This window comes from Pseudophryne corroboree, chromosome 9, assembly GCF_028390025.1.
Source record: "Pseudophryne corroboree isolate aPseCor3 chromosome 9, aPseCor3.hap2, whole genome shotgun sequence".
In the NCBI taxonomy this organism is placed as follows: Eukaryota; Metazoa; Chordata; class Amphibia; order Anura; family Myobatrachidae; genus Pseudophryne; species Pseudophryne corroboree.
Window position 1 is genome coordinate 385,778,147 of NC_086452.1, and position 21,946 is coordinate 385,800,092.

Below are 21,946 nucleotides of genomic sequence, written 5' to 3' on the forward strand. Positions count from 1 at the left end.
ATATGTAGCATCCTTCCAAATTAGGCAGCGTCCTTCCAAAATATGTAGCATCCTTCCAAAATAGGCAGCGTCCTTCCAAAATATGTAGCATCCTTCCAAAATAGGCAGCGTCCTTCCAAAATATGTAGCATCCTTCCAAAATAGGCAGCGTCCTTCCAAAATATGTAGGATCCTTCCAAAATAGGCAGCGTCCTTCCAAAATATGTAGCATCCTTACAAAATATGTAGCATCCTTCCAAAATAGGCAGCGTCCTTCCAAAATATGTAGCATCCTTCCAAAATATGTAGCATCCTTCCAAAATAGGCAGCGTCCTTCCAAATTAGGCAGCGTCCTTCCAGAATATGTAGCATCCTTCCAAAATAGGCAGCGTCCTTCCAAAATAGGCAGCGTCCTTCCAGAATAGGCAGCGTCCTTCCAGAATAGGTAAGACAGCGTCCTTTGCAAAAGAGGGACAATAGGCAGTCTTTGCTTTAAGGTTTCACTAACTTGTGGGCTTTCTTTCTAAGGGGCAGATGCACAAAGCCTTGGAGAATGATAAAGTGAAGAGAGATAAACTACTAACCAATCAGCTCCTGTCATTTTCCAAACACAGCCTGTAACATGGCTGATAGGAGCTGATTGGCTGGTACTTTTATCTATCTCCATTTTATCACTCTCCAAGGCTTAGTATATCCCCTCCAAAATCAGTCCATGCTGTAGTTAGTGACATAGGGATGGGTCATGCTAAACCATAGTGGACAAGGAGAACATATAAAATAGCTGTAGTCAGCCAACTGTATTACACCCTGATCAAAATCTGACAAGTCATGATTGCATTGTGACCTGCATCACTGGCTGTTTCCGTCATGGTTTGGGTGGATGGGAAATAATAAACAGTCAAATTGTCTAATATAATGTCCTATGTCTGAGGACTGTGTGATGGGATTTGTAGTGGCCCTATATGGTTATTTTTCTTCACGCTGGTAAGGTTTCATGCTACAGTATATACAAGAAAAATCACTTTCCCAGTGTATGGAACCTCTTACCGTCACTGTCTCTCTTTGTATCTCCTGCGTGAGATAAAACTTGTCTTCTGAAACGTGTGACATACTGTAGCTGAGGCTGCCAGAGATGCTGCCAAATACACTTACTAAAACAGTATTATTTCCCCTTTAATCCTGTAAAAATACCTAATCTTGCAAACTGGTATATTGTAAGATTGCTGCATGTGCAAAGCAAGGTTGTATTTGGTTGCAATGAAAAAGAATCATTAATAATGTTTTTTTTCTTCAAATTTTCCACTTTTTTCTTTTGTGTTTAATGTCTACTAATGTTCAAATAGCTATGTACTACATATGTGTGTGTCTTATGTACTGAGTGGTTCCCGGCTTCTAGGGGCTGAGGCTGATCTGAATGTACGCGTGTGACACTGTGCATGTTCCAGAAATGGGCGCAAGCACGGGCAATGCATAGATGAACGCTTGTTGATCGTATCTACACTGGTGTAATGAGCCGACCTGACATAGGCAAATTCAGTGAGGGCATGATCATGCAAATGTGGGCTTTGTAGAGCTGGACGTAAGAGACAATACTTCAGCTTGGAGGTGTATACATAGTATAGGTCAGGTGCAAGTCCGCTCTGATGCTTGTCTGAATCCCTATGTAGAGTGCGCTCGCGCACCTTGGGAGCCCAGCGAGATGCTAAAAACATCTCAGGGATGCGATCGCCTCTGCCTGATTGACAGGCAGAGGCGGTCGCCGGGTGGGAGAGGGCGTGCCAATGGTGTTAGAACGCCGTTGGCCGGGCGCAGTCTGGACAATGGAGGCGTGTTCGGACCATTGCGAGAGGCGAGCCGCGTTGGCGGCATGACGTCACATGCAGCCCGAGACGCGGCGTGTAGCGGCCTGCCAGCACGCAGGAGCTGCGCTGGTAGGGAGCTACTCAGTGGGTGCAAATGCATTGCCTCTGTGCGAAGCTTTTGCACCATTGCGGGGATGGGGGGGTATGGCCAGACATGCGGGGTGGACTAGCCCTGTGATCTGATCGTAGATGTGCTAAATTTAGTACTGTACATCTACGATCAGATCTGAATTACCCCCATAGGCAATGGTTCCATGCACGCTTCTCTGGAGCAATGTACGTACAGTTTACTTTCACATGCATCAGAAGTGCATGCAGTGTCGATATCGGACTCAGTGGAGCATGTTTTTGCCATTGCGCATATGCCAAAGCCGCTCCGTGATTGAGTAGTGATAACACACGCACAGAGATTTATGTATAAATGATGCGATAAGTAGCATTTGGGGAACGGGGGACGTTCCCTTGTCAGACACTAGAAAGTAATTAGCATCTGGAAATGCCCTGGTGTCTTAGGAGAGCCACTCAGTCTGAGACAGCGTAGTTATGCTTAGAGGTCTGAAGGTGCGACTGCTGTGCCTCCGATATTCCCGCTTATGTAAGACGCTGGCAGTGCGTGTCTCTGTGCACACTGCGGCGGCTGAGACAGTAGCATATTACACTGCGAGTGAGATCACAGCTGCACATGTAACAGCGTGCACCTCGTCAGTAAGCCCCTTTGTGTCTAAGCCACTCTAATGATGAAGCTAAGTGTAGGGAGAGCAAACACTTGTACTGCAAAATCCATGTTAGAGTTATAATTATACTATTGAGAGTGCTAAACCTCATCATGCTGTCAGGGGTCTTCCATGCTGATCTTCTCCCTGCATATAGATATTACATAGTTTGCCATCGTTAAACATTTTGTGATAGTCTGCTGTCATCTGGTTGGCGGAGAGGGGGCAGCGATGGATGCTATTTGTGAAAACGCAGGCGTGTCGCTGCCGTTAAAGGGGTGGATAGAGTTCAGGGATCTCCGCCATAGGAAGGAGATTTCCTGCCCTCTGTGACGGGTGGCTTGCGTTGCACCATAGGTGCTGCAAGACGCCCGATGGTGGGTGGGAGTCAATGCTGTGTCCTAGGGGAGGAGACGCTGCTGGACACTTTGGGGGGTGGGGCCAGGCTTTTACGTCATTAGGCTCCACCCTTGCCACAGCAGAAATGCAGTGATTCATGGGAATGGGACAGGGCTCAAATACAGCACCAATATTCCCGGTATTATCTCGCCATCCTGCCCACTTCACTAGAAAGCAGTAGAAATGCGGGAGAACCCCCTACTCTTCCAGGGGGCGGAGGACTACCCGAAAAATCTGGAGTCTCCCGCAACCTCCAGAAGGATAGCAAGTATGAACTGTTCATTGCCTGTACTCTGCTACAGTACACCAAGTATGGAGCATGTGCAGTGCAAAAACGGGCAAGACGTACCGTATATTCATCTATATCAGCCCCTTGGTTTGTTTTAAAAATAAGGGAAATCATAATGTGGTACCAAAAATTCTAGTGTAGTTGCGGACAAGACAGTTTATACTCTGTACTTCCTCTTTGTAACACCGCTTAATACACAGACCAAATGTGTTGTTATAGGTGGTCATTCCGAGTTGTTCGCTAGCTGCTTTCGTTCGCAGCGCAGCGATGAGGCAAAGAACCGGCAGTTCTGCGTATGCGGCGCAATGCGCACGCGCATCGTACTATTACAACAAACAATGTAGTTTCACACAAGGTCTAGCGATGCATTTCAGTCGCACTGCTGGCCGCAGAGTGATTGACAGGAAGAGGGCGTTTCTGGGTGTCAACTGAACGTTTTCAGGGAGTGTTAGAAAAAAACGCAGGCGTGGCTGGGTGAACGCAGGGCGTGTTCATGACATCAAAACAGAAACTGAACAGTCTGAAGTGATCGCAAGCGCTGAGTAGGTCTGGAGCTACTCTGAAACTGCACAAAATTTTTTTGTAGCCGCTCTGCGATCCTTTTCGTTCGCACTTCTGCTAAGCTAAAATACACTCCCAGTGGGAGGCGGCTTAGCGTTTGCACGGCTGCTAAAAACTGCTAGCGAGCGAACAACTCGGAATGAGGGCCATAGTGAGGGTGCAGTTTTAAAGAGAGTGACAGATAACTGAAATGATTTGAATGCACGTTTGTGCTGAGAATATAGCCTACGGTTAGTGTGGTTGGTGGCTAGAGGGGGTGGTTCTGTATAATCATTTCAAGTCGCTGACTTGAAGGAAATTTACTTTTTGAAAGACACGGTCTGACAACATGTTGTAAAACTAACACATGCTTTCCCCAAGAAGCTTCACTGCTTTGAAAACCCAGGAAAGGTAAGAAAGTGCTGTCTACCATGTGCTATACATTCTCAATCATACTGTAGTATCTGTACCTAATTACATTTACTGTTCATTACAGTATACAATATGTGTGCGTGTGTTATTCTTGGGAATGCGTTTTTATGCTGTGTTGTGTGATGTGTAATGCTTTGTGTAGTTAAAAGACACTTTACTTTTGCGTTTATATTGTTGACAGAAGCACACACAATTCTGATCAAACATTTTAGCACATTTATGCTCTGCAGGACGTTAATTTAATTTGGTCACATATTGGTGTCCTGCATGGCTAAAAATGATCTCATTAAAACAAGTATCAAATCTCAGCATTTTGTAAAGCAAAAACAAACAAAAGCAAGGTTTTCATCATTGTCATCACAGATATTGGCCAAATAAACTAGGCAGTTGGTCCATGAGAACAATATAAAAATTCATTACATTATTCAGTGTAATTTTCTATATATTCAGCTCTTAATGTAATATTTGCAGTTTATCCATCCATGCTGTGAAATTATCTGCAGGGAGGATAAATGATTCCGAATTTACTGATAATTAAAACCATATTTCTCGCTTAATAGCAAGTATGCCGACCAGCGAGACCGAGTCCGTAAATACAGAGAATGCCGGAGCAGAGGGAGACGGTGGTGGATGTTGCGGTAGTATGTGGTAAGTTCCGTGGATCCTACAGACAAATGGATCTAATGTGCATTTTATAATATTATAATCTTTCACGAGCAGGACCCTCACACCTTTGAGCATGTATGTATCTGTTTGAGTTGTTCACCTTGTACCCAAGTAATCTTCCGCAGAATCCTTGTACCACCTTATAAATATGAACTAATAGTAAAATGGCTCTCTCAATGGTACTGTATATACTTTATTTGCACAGGGTTGATCTAGAAAAGAGACAATCTAGATAACGGGGGCTGTCTCCGATGAGACCAAAAAGCAGCCAGGCAACTAAGGGGAGAATATAATTGCCCCTGATATTTTAAAGGGTAGCCTTCTTCATTTGGTGCCCCTTTTTCTCACCTGGTGAATTACACTATTAAACGTAATTAACCCATAGAATCCAGGATAAGGTCATGGCACCAGAAAAGAGGCTTTCTCTTACGTCCTAGAGGATGCTGGGGTCCACAGTAGTACCATGGGGTATAGACGGGTCCACTAGGAGCCACTGGCACTTTAAGAGTTTGAGAGTGTGTAATGGCTCCTCCCTTTATGCCCGTCCTACCAGACTCAGTTTAGAAAATGTGCCCGGAGGAGCCAGTCACAGCTAGGAGAGCTCTCCAGAGTTTCTCTAGTAAAAGTTTTCTTAGAGTTTATTATTTTACAGGGAGGCTGCTGGCAACAGCCTCCCTGCTTCATGGGACTAAGGGGGGAGTAGTGTCCGCCCTGCGGGGTCTGAGCCACTATCTTCGCTGACAGGACACTGAGCTCCTGAGGGTGCTGATCATTAGCCGCTCCAGGCGACCGCTCACTCCCGCAGCATGCCACCACCCCCTTACAGAGCCAGAAGACTTCAGTGGCGAGTGAGTCACCGGCCCCTCTGGCAAGCGGGGAGCCGGTGTGAAGATGGCGGCAACAGGGTTGGGAGCGCAGTACTAACTGCGCTCCGGGGCTCAGCGGTACATGGTGCGGCGCTGTGAGGGGCGCCCTGATCCAGCGCTTATACCCTACACTGGTTAGCAAGCCTGTCAGGGTCCCCGGATCGCTGCCAGCAAAAATCCTCAGGCCAGTATAATATAATGAAGAGCGGGAAGCAGCGCCAGGTTCAGGGGGCGGAGCTTCTCCTGAGAGCGGACCCAGCAGCGTTCAGCGCCATTTTCCTGCCTGCAGTTCCTGTACAACAGACAGGGAGAGCTGTCCCTCCAAGCAACTCCAGCTATCCTGTGCGGTACCGGGGGGTTGTAGAGGGGAGGGGGGGGGACTGTGTAAAGTCTGTGTAGTTTATTAAGGTACACAGACAGCGCTGGTAGTTTTATTACTTCTACCTCAAAAAGCGCTGTGTTTGGGTTGGCTCCAATCTCTGTGTCTCTCTGTGGCATACTTGGGGGGAAACTGTGTCTGACATTTCTGTGTGTGTGTGTGTGTGTGTGTGTGTGTGTGTGTGTGTGTGTTTAATATCTCACATAGCCATGTCCAAGGACTCTGTATCATATGCTGCAGAAGAGGTTTCCTCTCAGTAAGGATCCATTCCATGTACACAGGATTGTAATGCTTTGTCTCAGATCCCTATTGTCGATCCTGAGTGGTTAACTTCTATCAAAGGAATGATCTCTCAGATCTCTACTAGGGTAGCTAATACTGAGACTGAAACTCAATTGTTGAAGAAGTCTATGGCAGTTTGGTCAGGCTCTGTCCCTATTCCTGCAAAATCCCCTAGCATGTTCCCACAGAAACGTGTACTTGCCCAAATTATGCAAGATGACACGGATACAGATTCTGATACTGCAGGCGGTGATGAGGATGTGTTGAGGGGTGCGGCATCCCTTGCTAAGGGGGTGCAGCTCATGATTGAGGCCATTAGAGATGTGTTAAACATAAATGACACAACACCTGAGCAGGTTGAGGAGGCTTACTTTACTGACAATAAGAAAGCCTCGCTAACCTTCCTTGCGTCTAAAGAATCAAACGCCATATTTGAGAAATCCTGGAAAAACCCGGAGTAAAAATGCCAGATCCCAAAAAGGGTTCTGGTTGCTTTTCCCTTCCTGAGGAAGATAGGAAAAAATGGGAAAACCCACCCATTGTTGACGCATCTGTCTCCAGACTGTCTAAAAAGGTGGTTTTACCTGTCCCTGGATCTACCGCGTTAAAAGAACCGGCTGATCGTAAGATTGACACTACGCTCAAATCCATTTACACTGCTTCAGGAGTAGCGGTAAGGTCCACTATTGTCTGTGCATGGATTTCTAAAGCCATAGTAAAGTGGTCAGGCACATAACTAGAGGATTTGGATACAATGGATAGAAGTGACATTGAATTGTTTTTACGTTACATACAGGATTCTGCGTGGTTCATGGTGGAATCCATGAAGGACGTGGGTACGCTGACTGCACGGATATCTTCCATGTCTGTCTCAGCTCACAGGGGACTCTGGCTACGCCAATGGTCTGCAGACGCGGAATCCAGGAGAAGTGTGGAGAACCTACCCTACACAGGTCAGGCTCTATTTGGGGAAGGGTTGGATGCGTGGATTTCCTTGGCAACCACGGGTAAGTCACATTTCCTTCCCTCTGCTACACCTTCTACGAAGAAACCATTTTCTTCAGCTGTGCCGCAGTCCTTTCAGACAGTTAAGGCAAAAAAGTCTAAGCCTCTTACCACTTTCTTTAGAGGTGGTCGTGCAAAATCCAAAAAGCTTGCACCCGCAGGCTCCCAGGACCAGAGACCTGCTCCTGGTTCCTCAAAATCCTCAGCATGATGGTGAACCACAAAGCCTGGAGGACGGGCTGGTGGGTGCGAGACTCAGACACGTCTGGGTGTCGTCCAGCCTTGATCCCTGGGTACAAGATATTGTGTCCCAGGGGTACAGACTGGAGTTTCAAGAACTCCCGCCTCACCGATTCTTCAAATCAGGCTTGTCAGCTTTGCTGACAGACAGGGCTATCTTACAGGAAGCCATCCTAAAATTGGAAAAGTCACAGGTCATTGTCCCAGTTCCACCTTATATGCAAAACAAGGGTTATTATTCAAACCTTTTTCGTGGTACCGAAACCCGATGGTTTGGTCAGACCAATTTTGAACTTGAAATCATTAAACCCTTACCTGAGGGTGTTCAAATTCAAAATGGAGTCTCTCAGAGCAGTGATTTCAAGTCTGAAGGAGGGAGAGTTTCTGGTATCCCTGGATATCAAGGATGCGTACCACCACATTCCAATTTGGCTGCCGCACCAGACTTATCTCAGATTTGCACTGTTAGACAGTCACTATCAGTTTCAGGCACTGCCATTCGCCCTCTCCACAGCACCGAGGGTGTTCACCAAGGTGATGGCAGAAATTATGGTTCTCCGCAGACAGGGGGTGAACATAATCCCATATCTGAACGATCTGCTGATAAAGGCATCATCCAGGGAGACGTTGTTGAAGTCCATTGTTCTCACGACTCGTCTGCTCAGGGAACACGGTTGGATCCTGAACCTTCCAAAATCACATTTGGAGCCAATCAGGAAGTTGTCTTTTCTGGGTATGATCCTCGACACGGAAGTGCAGAGGGTGTTTCTCCCGGAGGAGAAAGCTTTGGTGATACAAACAATGGTCCGGGATGTCCTGAAGCCAGCTCGGGTTTCGGTTCATCAGTGCATTCGCCTTCTGGGGTAGATGGTGGCCTCTTATGAGGCTCTACAGTATGGAAGGTTGTCATGCTCGGTCCTTCTATTTGAATCTCCGGGACAAGTGGTTGGGATCTCATCTACACATGCACCAGAGAAAACGTCTGTCGCCGAAAACCAGGATTTCACTCAACTGGTGGCTGCAACTACCTCACCTTCTGGAGAGCCGTAGGTTCGGGATTCAGGACTGGATCCTTCTAACCACGGATGCAAGCCTCTGGGGCTGGGGTGCAGTCGCTCAGGGGGAAACCTTCCAAGGACGGTGGTCAAGCCTGGAATCCAGCCTTCCAATAAACATTCTGGAACTAAGAGCCATCTACAACCATCTTCTCCAAGCGGCCAATCTTCTGTGAGATTGGGCCATTCAAGTGCAGTCGGACAATGTAACGACGGTGGCTTACATAAACCGACAGGGCGGAACGAAGAGCGGAGCTGCAATGTCAGAGGTAACAAAAATCATCCTTTGGGCAGCAAAACACGCGTTGGTGATGTCAGCAATCTTCATTCCGGGAGTAGACAACTGGGAAGCGGACTTCCTCAGCAGACACGATCTCCATCCAGGAGAGTGGGGACTCCATCTGGAGGTGTTCACGGAGGTAACATATCTTTGGTGTGTACCTCAAATAGACATGATGGCATCTTGTCTCAACACGAAGCTTCGGAGGTATTGTTCCAGGTCGAGGGACCCGTAAGTCGTGGCGGTGGACGCCCTAGTGACTGCGTGGGTGTTCCAGTCGGTGTACGTGTTTTCTCCACTTTCACTCATTCAAAGAGTTCTAAAACTCATAAGGAGAACAAGGGTTCAGGCAATCCTCTGTGCTCCGGACTGGCCATCTTTTGGATCTACTGCTAGAAGAGACGAGGCCTCTTCCTCTTCGGGAGGACCTGCTGCAGCAGGGGCCATTCGCTTATCAAGACTTACAGCGGCTACATTTGACAGCATGGAGGTTGAATGCCAGATATTAGCCCGGAAGGGCATTCCGAACAAGGTTATTCCTACCCTGATACAGGCTAGGAAAGGAGTAACGTCTAAACATTACCATCGTATTTGGAAAAAATATGTATCTTGGTGTGAGTCCAAGAAGTTTCCTATGGTGGAGTTTCAACTGGGACGGTTTCTCCTCTTCCTGCAAGCAGGTGTGGATATGGGCCTAAGGTTGGGATCCGTAAAGGTCCAGATTTCGGCCCTATCCATTTTCTTCCAGAAACAATTGGCTTCCCTCCCTGAGGATCAGACTTTTCTGAAAGGTAGTTCTGCACATCCAGCCTCCATTTGTCCCGCCTACGGCGCTCTGGGATCTTAACGTGGTGTTACAGTTCCTCCAATCGGATTGGTTCGAACCTCTACAGGAGGTTGAGGTCAAGTTTCTCACGTGGAAGGCTGTCACTTTGTTGGCCTTAGCTTCTGCTAGACGTGTGTCGGAGTTGGGGGCTTTGTCTTGTAAGAGCCCCTACTTGATCTTCCATGAAGATAGAGAAGTTCCTTCCGAAGGTTGTGTTGGCATTTCATATCAACCAACCTATTGTGGTGCCAGTTGCTACTGACTCCTCATTTTCGTCAAAGTCCTTGGATGTTGTAAGGGCTCTGAAAATCTATGTGAAGAGGACTGCTCGTCACAGAAAATCGGACTCTCTGTTTGTCCTAAGCAGACGATCTCTCACTGGATCAGGTTCACTATCCAGCATTTGTATTCTACGGCAGGATTGCCGTGTCCTACGCCTGTTAAGGCCCACTCTACTCGTTAGGTGGGTTCCTCCAGGGCGACTGCCCAAGGTGTCTCGGCTTTACAGCTTTGCCGAGCGGCTACTTGGTCTGGGTCGAACTCGTTTGCAAAGTTCTACAAGTTCGATACTTTGGCCGCTGAGGACCTGAAGTTTGGTCAATCAGTTCTGCAGGAGCCTCCGCACTCTCCTTCCCATTCTGGGAGCTTTGGTACATCCCCATGGTACTAATGTGGACCCCAGCATCCTCTAGGACGTAAGAGAAAATAGGATTTTAATTACCTACCGGTAAATCCTTTTCTCGTAGTCCATAGAGGATACTGGGTGCCCGCCCAGCGCTTCGTGATCCTGCAGTGGTTACTTAGTTCAGTACTTGGTTAAGTACTGTTTTGTTACTTGGTTAAGTAATATTGTTCAGCCGTAGCTGATTTTTAAAGCTGGTTAGCTTGGTTTGCCTTGTATGTGTGAGCTGGTGTGAATCTCGGCACTATCTGTGTAAAATCCTTCTCTCGAAGTTGTCTGTCTCCTCGGGCACAGTTTCTAGACTGAGTCTGGTAGGAGGGGCATAGAGGGAGGAGCCAGCCCACACGCTCAAACTCTTAAAGTGCCAGTGACTCCTAGTGGACCCGTCTATACCCCATGGTACTAATGTGGACCCCAGCATCCTCTACAGACTACGAGAAAAGGATTTACCGGTAGGTAATTAAAATCCTATTTTTTATCTGGGAATTATTTTCGAGCCCCGTTAACTGCAGCCTGCAGGTTGTCTTTGGGGCTAATCGAATAGCCCCTCTGCTTCAGCCCACAGTAAATTACCACAACTAATTTAATTCCTCCCCTATTTGCCTTATTTTACAGCATCGCACCTAACAGGTTTGATTCTGAATATGGCTTTGATCTGTCTAGCTAACAGATTACTGTAATTCTGACATAGGGTTCTAGTGTGCAGATGTACTTATTTATTTACAGTTATTTATGTCACTGATTCTCAAAACTCGGTCCTCGGGACCCCAAACAGTTCACGTTTTACAGGTTTCTGCACAGAATTGCAAGTGAAATAATCTGCTCGACCTGTGGATCTTTTAAAATTTATCAATGAGTAATGAATACACCTGTGCACCTGAGGACCAAGTTTGAGAACCACTGATTTATGTAGTGCACACGTATTCTGCAGAGCTGGACAGGAATATTTGGTCATTCTCATTTGTCCCTTCCACAGTGGAGTTTACAAACAGTGGGACAGATGTATTAACCTGGAGAAGGCTTAAGGAAGTGATAAACCAGTGATAAGTTCACGGTGATAAATGTACCAGCCAGTCAGCTCCTGTCAATTTGCATATTGGAGCTGATTGGCTGATGCGTTTATCACCGTGCACTTATCACTGGTTTATCACTTCCTTATGCCTTCTCCAGGTTAATACATCCGCCCCTATATTCCCTGTACTCACATATACACTTGGGTTAATGGGTTTTTTATCTGTAGAGTCCCTTCCATAGTGGAGCTTACAATCTATATTCTGCATGCACACATATACACTAGGGTTATTTTTTTAATCTATCAATTCAATTAACCAACTAGTACAGTTTTTTGGTTGTGGGAGGAAACACAAGCACCTGGAGCAAACACATACAAATCTGGAGAGAACAAACAAACTCCACACAGTTACGGCCTTGGTGGGAATTCAACTCAAGACCTCAGTGTTGTGTGGCAGTAATTAATTATTAGTTATTTTTTATTTACACTGACAGTCTCTATCTTTCTTTTATTTCAGTCAGTCCATTTCCAAGTCTAAATTTAGGTATGTATGTAAATATGGTATGTTTGGTAACGAGTGCTGCGCTAAATCAACTCTAATGTTGTTGTTATTAAGTATGGCTACAATTACTGTAGCCAGTTGCTTTTCGTTGTTTGATTGTCGGCAGCAACCCCACAGATTGGTCCTTTGCTTGAAAGGGCCTTATGAGTAGATATAGGGAAATTGTATCTTTAGGGGGCGCTTAGTATGAAAGTTCGTGTTTATTGACACCCTTCATAGAACATCAAAACATATATCTATGGTACAGAGATTGGTCTATTTGTTATAACCTATTGTACATTCAGTACAACCACAGTACTTAATCTTCAAAGTATATATAATTTATTAAAACACTTTCTAAAATTATTTAAAATAAATTAATAGAACAGTAGTTCAAATACATAGGTACACTCATATTTCGGTATGATCGAAAAAAACAGCTTATGTCTGTCACCTTGAATCCAGACACAATATCATCCAACGCGTTTCGTCATCTATGACTTCATCAGGGGCGCATTACAAAATGAATCTGTATTTATGGACTCTTTGTTAATAGTGTGGTCCTTTTCAATTGGATTTTCAGGCAAATTTGTGTCCTTAGTGGAGCTTAATCCGACTCCTCCTCCTGTCCAAAAAAATGGATTGACTGGCTGATTATAAATTGGCCCTCATGTACTTGATGTCCTTTATTGACAACCTAGTATATTCTGCGATTAGCAGTCCCAGTTAATCAATATATACACACAATATATTTTTGTCATTTTAAACCACTACACATTGCAGTTGGGCAGCAGTGACATACACAAAAGAGAAGAAAAATAAGTAAATTACAATGCAGGTATTTAACGGCATGTAATGGAGCGCGAGCGTGGTTTGCCTTATAAACAAAGATCGTCGAACATATAAAAAGATCGTCGTACATCCCGCATAATCGGGGATCTTGGACTCTATCACATCTCGCCGATTATCTCCAGCTTAATGTATGAGATGACTGTATAGAGGCATACAACAAATTTTACAGGATTGTAGCTGTGATTTATGGTGTCTATCACATCGGGCAAAAAGCTATAGGGGGGTATCCAATTAGGCACAATAAGTTAGGATCGCCCGTAAAAAAAAAAAAAATTCTCACAAAAGACACGCAGGTTCAGTGCATGTTTTCTCGGTGCAGTCCTGTTTTTACATGAAAATGGAGCTGCTTTAGGGGAATTTGTTTTCCTGTTTGAGGCAGGTGAAATAAACTGCGGCTCGTGCCGGCTTACTGGGGCTAATTGGATAGCACTCGGGGATATAATTACTAGCAGTAGATTAAAGCGGTTAAATTGGATACCCCTGTTTAAATCATGTTATCACCACTGGTGATAGCAGGGGTAACGCTGGCACTATCTCCCCTTGCAGAGCCTATTTTACAAGGATCCTTTTAGGATGGCTTTATTATTTGGGAAAAAAGCACCTTGTAAGGCATTAGCTTTTTAAATATTTTTTAATAATATGTTTTATCTAGTTTTTACTATTGGCCTAAGTCAGAGTTGATCGCAGCAGCAAATTTGTTAGCAGTTGGGCAAAACCATGTGCACTGCATGGGGGGGGGGGCAGATATAACATGTGCAGAGAGTTAGATTTGGGTGGGGTGTGTTCAGACTGAAATCTAAATTGCAGTGTAAAAATAACCCACATAAATCTAACTCTCCCTGCAAATGTTATATCTGCCCCCCCCTGCAGTGCACATGGTTTTGCCCAACTGCTATATTACATATATATATATATATATATATATATATAAATATATATATATGTGTATGTCCCAAATAGCAGGCACTCCACAACCCCTCAGATGGTGATCAACAGCCACGGTGCACAGCTCATGAAAATGAATAAACACAGCAAATAGCGGCACTCTCAGCGGACTTGTAATGAAAAAAGGACGACACTCTGGTCTAGGGCAGAGTGTCGTGCTTTTTTCATTACAAGTCCGCTGAGAGTGCCGCTATTTGCTGTGTTTATATATATATATATATATATATATATATATATAATTGCCTATATAGTAGCCCAGATCTGTGACTGTGTGTATAACGCTGGCTGTGGCTAGGAGCTCTCATTGGGTTAGCAGCAGGTCTATCACACCCAGTCCACAGCTGATTGGGTGATAAACGGCCTCTCACACAGGTTACATTCAATGGGAGGCTCTGCCCTTTGGCTGCTGTGTGTTCCCAGAGCAGGATTAACAATGGGGCTGTTGGAGTTCCAGGCCCACACCCCCAAATAGGCCCACTGCATCTGCAGCAACATACCCTCCAACAATTTACACATAAAAATCGCTACAAATTTGAAGAGGGTGTGGCCACGGGTAAAGTGGTGTGGCTATCCCCCTTTTCCTATACTTTAAATGGAAGTTTGGAGAACCAAAAATTGGTACAGACTATAAAAAAAAGGTACTGTACCTGCCAAAAAGGTACAGTTGGAGGGTATGCCACTGCATCTGCAGCAAGTCTCTGGGCTGTACATAGGGGGGGGAAAATTCATTTTACTGCAGTGTCCTATGTCCTGCTGCCAGTCCGCCTGACCCTCCGGCATCAACAATCCCCACTCCTTAGCTGCGGCGCAGGTGGAACAAAAGCTGCTGCGCCCACCGGCATAGATGTGTATGAAAGCGGTGCAGCGGAAGGCTTTCACAGCCCTCCCTGCGCTGCATACTCTCTGGTCCCGGAGCCTCATCTGCGCGTGATGTAACAGAAGTGCCTCCCTGCCACAGCCACGCCCAGATCCCCAAAGGCCCTGACTCCGCAACACAGCACCTGGGCTGCCGGCCTGGAAGCCCCAAGATGGCTAATGTAACGGATATAGTGGGTGATATCGCAGAGGGTAATGTCTGGACGCTGAATCAATGTAAAAGGTGACAGTGCTGTGCAGTGCAGTGGGTGTCACTGACACTGCACAGCACTCTCACCTTTTACATTGATTCAGCGAGTCAGTCAGTTCTGCCAGCCAGTCACTATTGTTAGCGCTGGTGTCCCAACGTGGCGCGTTTAAAGGGAAGTAGACTAAATAAACTACGGGGTATATTTACTAAGGTCCCGATTTTGACTGAGATTACGTTTTTTCTTCAAAGTGTCATGTCGGGAATTTACTAAGCAAAAATCTCGGCAGTGATGAGGGCATTTGTAATATTTTGGAAGTCCTAGGAAAAAATTACGAATCAATACACCATCGGTCAAATACGCCTGCAATTTGGTAGAAATCGGTAATTTACTAAAAAGTGCAAATCACAAACACTGCCGACAATAGCCAAACACTGTCGTGCTGAAATACAATTCGTGAAAAAGTGCTAAAAAAAACAGACCTGCTTTTTTATCCCGTGTTTGTATAGGCATGCACGGATCCATGAGATCCGTGCATGTTTATCAGTGGGAAGGGGATGGGAAAGTGTTATTTTTTTTGAAAAAAAAAATGCGTGGGGTCCCCCCTCCTAAGCAAAACCAGCCTCGGGCTCTTTGAGCCGGTCCTGGTTGCAAAAATATGGGGGGGAAAATGTCAGGGGTTCCCCCATATTTAAACAACCAGCACCGGGCTCTGCGCCTGGTCCTGGTTCCAAAAATACGGGGGACAAAAAGCGTAGGGGTCCCCCGTATTTCTGAAACCAGCACCGGGCTCCACTAGCCAGATACATAATGCCACAGCCGGGGGACACTTTTATATAGGTCCCGGCGGCCCTGGCATTACATAACCAACTAGTCACCCCTGGCCGGGGTACCCTGGAGGAGTGGGGACCCCTTCAATCAAGGGGTCCCCCCCCCTCCAGCCACCCAAGGACCAGGGGTGAAGCCCGAGGCTGTCCCCCCCATCCAAGGGCTGCGGATGGGAGGCTGATAGCCGTTTTGTAAAAAAATTAATATTGTTTTTAGTAGCAGTACTACAAGTCCCAGCAAGCCTCCCCCGCAAGCTGGTACTTGGAGAACCACAAGTACCAGCATGCGGAGGAAAACCGGGCCCGCTGGTACCTGTAGTACTACTACTAAAAAATACCCCAATAAAAACATAAGACACACACCTTGAAAGTAAAACTTTAATGCATACATCCACACCTCCATATACACATACTTACCTATGTTCACACGAGGGTCGGTCCTCTTCTCCATGTAGAATCCATGGAGTACCTGTTGAAAAAATTATACTCACAAAATCCAGTGTAGAAGGCTCCTCTTGTAATCCATTTGTAATCCAGGTACTTGGCAAAAAAAACAAAAACGGATACCCGACCTCGCACTGAAAGGGGCCCCATGTTTTCACATGGGACCCCTTTCCCCGAATGCCAGAAACCCCCTCTGACTTATGTCTAAGAGGGTTCCATCAGCCAATCAGGGAGCGCCACATTGTGGCACCCTCCTGATTGGCTGTGTGCTCCTGTACTGTATGACAGGCAGCACCCGGCAGTGTTACAATGTAGCGCCTATGCGCTCCATTATAACCAATGGTGGGAACTTTGTGGTCAGCGGTGAGGTTACTTTCGGTCAACCGCTGACCACAAAGTTCCCACCATTGGTTATAATGGAGCGCATAGGCGCTACATTGTAACACTGCCGGGTGCTGCCTGTCATATAGTACAGGAGCACACAGCCAATCAGGAGGGTGCCACAATGTTTCGCTCCCTGATTGGCTGATGGAACCCTCTTAGACATAAGTCAGAGGGGGTTTCTGGCATTCGGGGAAAGGGGTCCCATGTGAAAACATGGGGCCCCTTTCAGTGCGAGGTCGGGTATCCGTTTTTTATTTTTGCCAAGTACCTGGATTACAAATGGATTACAAGAGGAGCCTTCTACACTGGATTTTGTGAGTATAATTTTTTCAACAGGTACACCATGGATTCTACATGGAGAAGAGGACCGACCCTCGTGTGAACATAGGTAAGTATGTGTATATGGAGGTGTGGATGTATGCATTAAAGTTTTACTTTCAAGGTGTGTGTCTTATGTTTTTATTGGGGTATTTTTTTAGTAGTAGTACTACAGGTACCAGCGGGCCCGGTTTTCCTCCGCATGCTGGTACTTGTGGTTCTCCAAGTACCAGCTTGCGTGGGAGGCTTGCTGGGACTTGTAGTACTGCTACTAAAAACAATATTCATTTTTTTAACAAAACGGCTATCAGCCTCCCATCCGCAGCCCTTGGATGGGGGGGGACAGCCTCGGGCTTCACCCCTGGTCCTTGGGTGGCTGGAGGGGGGGGGACCCCTTGATTGAAGGGGTCCCCACTCCTCCAGGGTACCCCGGCCAGGGGTGACTAGTTGGTTATGTAATGCCAGGGCCGCCGGGACCTATATAAAAGTGTCCCCCGGCTGTGGCATTATGTATCTGGCTAGTGGAGCCCGGTGCTGGTTTCAGAAATACGGGGGACCCCTATGCTTTTTGTCCCCCGTATTTTTGGAACCAGGACCAGGCGCAGAGCCCGGTGCTGGTTGTTTAAATATGGGGGAAACCCTGACATTTCCCCCCCCATATTTTTGCAACCAGGACCGGCTCAAAGAGCCCGAGGCTGGTTTGGCTTAGGAGGGGGGACCCCACGCAATTTTTGGGGGGATTTTAACACTGATTTTATTTTTTAAAAAGGTGCACAATGAAGCCCAGCACGGATCTCTCAGATCCGGCCGAGATTCATTGTATTAAAGTCGGCAGTGTTTTACAAGTCACTCACGTAAAACACTGCCTAAAAAAACGAATGACATCGACATCGGTAAATCCGAAAGTGCAGAATACGACAACTTAGTAAATTAGTCGTACTAAATTCAAAAAGTTGCAATTTTACACTTTCGATGTCAATCGTGATTGAACTTTGACCTCAAACGGAAAAATACGAATTTTAGTAAATATACCCCTACATCTCCCAGCAGCCCTTAGTGCCGAAGCATTACGGCGCTAAGGCCTGCTGGGAGCTGTAGTTTATTGAGTGCATCTTCTTCCCTGTAATGCGGCGCGTTGGGACACCGGCACAAACAATAGTGACTGGCTGCTTGGCTGCTGTGCGAGTCTCCGGGAGAGCCACTGCCAAAGGGAGGACAGCAGCTTAGCTACGTCCAGGAGGAGAGTCAGGAGAAGCATTTCCTGCCCCTTCCCCACCCGCAGTACCTCCGGGCCCCATCCGCGGCACCCCCGCCCCCACCCCTCCACCACCCACGGTGGCTCCAGACCCCCACCCGCAGCACCCCCGCACCCACCCCTCCCCCATCCGCGGCACCCACCACCACCCGTGGTGGCTCCAGACCCTCTTCCCCACCCGCGGCACCCATGCACCCGCCCCTCCCCCACCAGCGGCACCCCCGCAACTGCCCCTCCTCCACCTGTGACACCCCCAGACACCCTCCCCATCTACAGCTCCCCCGCACACGCCAATCCCCCAACCACAGCACCTACTAGGTGATTCACCAGGCCCTGCATGCGCTGTTCATGCCGTTGCAAGGGGTTATGACCCCTTAACCATCACACACCCTTTGTCCGTGCCATATTTAACCACTCACACAATTATGATTGAAGGTAATACTCCATATAATAAAAAGGTGCAAAGGTTAAGGGGGCGCAGCTCTTTACTACGGTGTGAAGAGCATCCGTAGGGCGCGATGAATCACCTAGTGTGTGTATATATATATATACATATATTGGTATGATATTGTACATGATGTCCTATTAAAACTCTGTTGGCTACAGAATCCGTCTGGTGAGTGCACTCTATACAGGAATTCTATATATATATATGGAGGGGTTTTTACAATCGAGTCTTGGCCATGTCACGTTTGCGCCTATCCCTTGATACCGATAGTATTTGTAGCGATAAGAATCTGTCTTATTGGGTTCAGTATGTTTGACCGCCAGACTGGATGCTGGCGGTCACAATACCAATGCCGGCATCCCAAACTTTGAAATTACAACAAGGGCAAGGTAAGTATGCTACCCCTCTCCCCAAACCCCTAACCCTCACTTCCCACAGCCTAATCCTAACACCCCCCCCCCCCCCCCACCCCCTTCATGCCTATCCCTGACCTTCGGTCGGTGGTGTCTAGTCCTTAACCCCCTTCCCCGCAGCCTAACCCTCCTTCCCTTAGTGTTTCAACCTAACCTACCCCTGGTGGTGCCTAACCCTAACCCCCCCTCCCCGCAACCTAATCCTGACTTCCCCCTTAGTGCCTAACCCTAACCACCCCTCTGTGAAGCCTATTCCTAAACCCCCCCCCCCTCCCTCTCACACTGCATTCTAACCTTCCCCGGGTTTTGTTTAAACCTAACCAGGACCCCCCCTTTTCCGGCCCTAACCCACCCGCTATAGTAACGACTGGGATCGCAGCTATTAGGATTCCGGAATCGGTCTCCACCATCGACATTCTGACTGATGTCGGAATTCCAACGGCCGGCGTCTTAACCACATCCCGTCTTATTGCTGTAGTTTAATATACAGACCCCTAAGTAGCCAGGTAGGCAGCTTTAAGCCCACTGTAGAACAGAGAGAGACAGTTTGGCTTCTCCAGCTATGGCACAGGCAGTGACTGGTAGGGCACGCTATGATTGTTAGATACATAAGAGCTGGAGAGCCCCAGATTGCCTAATCCTGTTATACAATAACATTTACTTATTAAGTGTCAATGAATGTGGCTTTGTTCCCAAACGCAGATCCACAGCCACAGAGGCCATGCTTAGACGAATTTGAGAAAGAAACACTGAGCAGCCCATAGACTGTCACAAGTGTCGATGGTGGAGTGCTTTGAATCACTGATACACTTCCATTGTCCATGGACACTAAAAACAAGTATCTCAGTGCTTGTACTCTCCATTGCACGCTGATGCTGGCACTAGCATTTGCATGTTATCGATCCCTGTGTTCCGACGCTTGCGCTATTGCCGATGCAGTAGAGCCCACATGTGAATCAGGCCCTTTAACTCAACTGTACAGTTCAGTGACAATGGAAATCGTTTCAACCTGTAATTTAATTTTAGTAACATAATCTATTAGTTGTTAGCTTTGTTGTTATTGCTACAAATCAAACTTTCTTTTTTTCTCTCCTCACCAGTCGACGCTGGCGTCGATGGAACCGTTTTAACCGAAGAAGGTGCAGGGCTGCCGTGAAATCTGTTTCCTTTTACTGGCTGGTTATCATCTTAGTTTTTCTCAATACTTTAACCATCTCATCTGAGCACTACGACCAGCCTAACTGGTTGACGCAAATACAAGGTACGTGCATCCGAGTAATGCTCAGTTCATAAAGCTCACCAGATTCTTCCTTTAAAAGGCTTGAATTACATAAAACAGTAGTGTATATAATGGGTGCAGAGTGTGCGGTGCACATTGGACCCCGGGTTCCAGGGGACTCACACCTCTCACCCTACACTCAGTTCTTCAATATTCACCTCTCCGTTGTCCCGAGTCAGCAGTGACAGCGCTTCACAAACCATCAGTAAAATGGCGTGGCGGACGTCCCAGTGTTTTGAGCATGAGCAGTTGAAAAATTGCTGGGAAATGGCTGGGAAAATGGCCACTGCACCATTTTCCTGAAGACCTGCGCATGTGCAATAGACTGGCACGGGGCAGAGCCTACTAGTACTCACTAATGTGCTCTCCTGACGGAGATTGTGCTCAGGTCTCCTCTAATCTTAATACGCCCTGTGCAGGAATCTCTTCCCAATGATCTATTAATATGTGTGCAACGGGATCCAGAATGGAGGTAAAAAAATGATTGTCAGATTTCATGTGGAAATCCTCCATTTTTGATGATGACATTTTATAAGCCGCAGTGTCTCTCCAGAACAATGCTTACGTGAAGGTGTACTGTATATACATCTACATATGTGTGTGTGGGGTGGTCTTCAGTTTGCCGGCTGTCGGGATCCCGGCGCACAGTATACCGACGCCGGAATCCCGACAGCCGGCATACCGACACTTTTTCTCCCTCTTGGGGGTCCACGACCCCCCTGGAGGGAGAATAAATAGCGTGGCGCGCGCACCGTGCCTGCAGCGTGGCGAGTGCAGCGAGCCCGCAAGGGGCTCATTTGCGTTCGCCACGCTGTCGGTATGCCGGTGGTCGGCCTCCCGGAGCCGGTATGCTGGTCGCCAGGAGCCCGGCCGCTGGCATACAATACTACACCCGTGTGTGTGTATTATAAGGACACGGTCGTGCCCTTATATTAAGGCTGAATCAAACAAACGGAATTCTCCCATAGGGAACTTCTGAGATGGGGGCATGGTGTTTGAGGGGCTACACCTCAAAAGTTATTGGACTTACTGAGCTGAAATTTGGCATTGACTCGTAGAATCGTCACCTGGTGCTGCATGCCAAATTTCAGGGCAAAATAATAAAAAAAATGTCAGTTTTTTTCTGCTACTGTACTTCCTGTTTGGCTATAGTGACAGTTTTCCAATGTAGTCTATGAGGGGACTTTTGGGAAGGCATAACTCAGGGTAGAGCAGCCTTTTTCAACTGGTGTGCCGCGGCACACTAGTGTGCCGCGACCAGTTGCTAGGTGTGCCGCCGCCCGTCGCACAGACCCGCTGCCGCCAGCCAGCAAGACCTGACAACGCTGCCCGCACTGGCCGCACATACCCGCTGCCGCCAGCCAGCAAGACATGCCACCGCCGCCTGCCAGACAGCCCCACCTCATCCGCCCGGCAGGCTGTTCACATCCAGCGCTGCACTGCATTTTAGTTCCGACAGCCGGCCCGTGACCTATGGTGAGTCATAGGTCACGCACCGCATGTCGCCCGCCCACTCACACAGTCTCTGCTGCTCCGTGCTGCCTGGTGAGGTGAGGTCCCAGCGCTCCTCACTGATATTTAGTTATTAAAGCATGACAAATTATTATGGGTGCTGGGGGCAGGTGTGTGGAATTACTAAAGGGGGGAGCTGGTGTGTGGAATTACTAAG

The 21,946-nt window shown here is 47.2% G+C and overlaps 1 protein-coding gene across 17 annotated transcripts in view; it reads left to right on the forward strand.

The window, feature by feature from the left end:
- Positions 1–21,946, forward strand: part of CACNA1D (calcium voltage-gated channel subunit alpha1 D) — a 923,074-nt gene that overhangs the window by 489,030 nt on the left and 412,098 nt on the right. For all 17 annotated transcript variants that reach the window (XM_063940823.1, XM_063940810.1, XM_063940825.1 and 14 more), the window contains 3 exons: positions 4,775–4,862; positions 12,025–12,051; positions 20,099–20,259. In XM_063940823.1, coding sequence (XP_063796893.1) covers positions 4,775–4,862; positions 12,025–12,051; positions 20,099–20,259 — 276 coding nt within the window. The remainder of the gene's footprint in view (positions 1–4,774; positions 4,863–12,024; positions 12,052–20,098; positions 20,260–21,946) is intronic.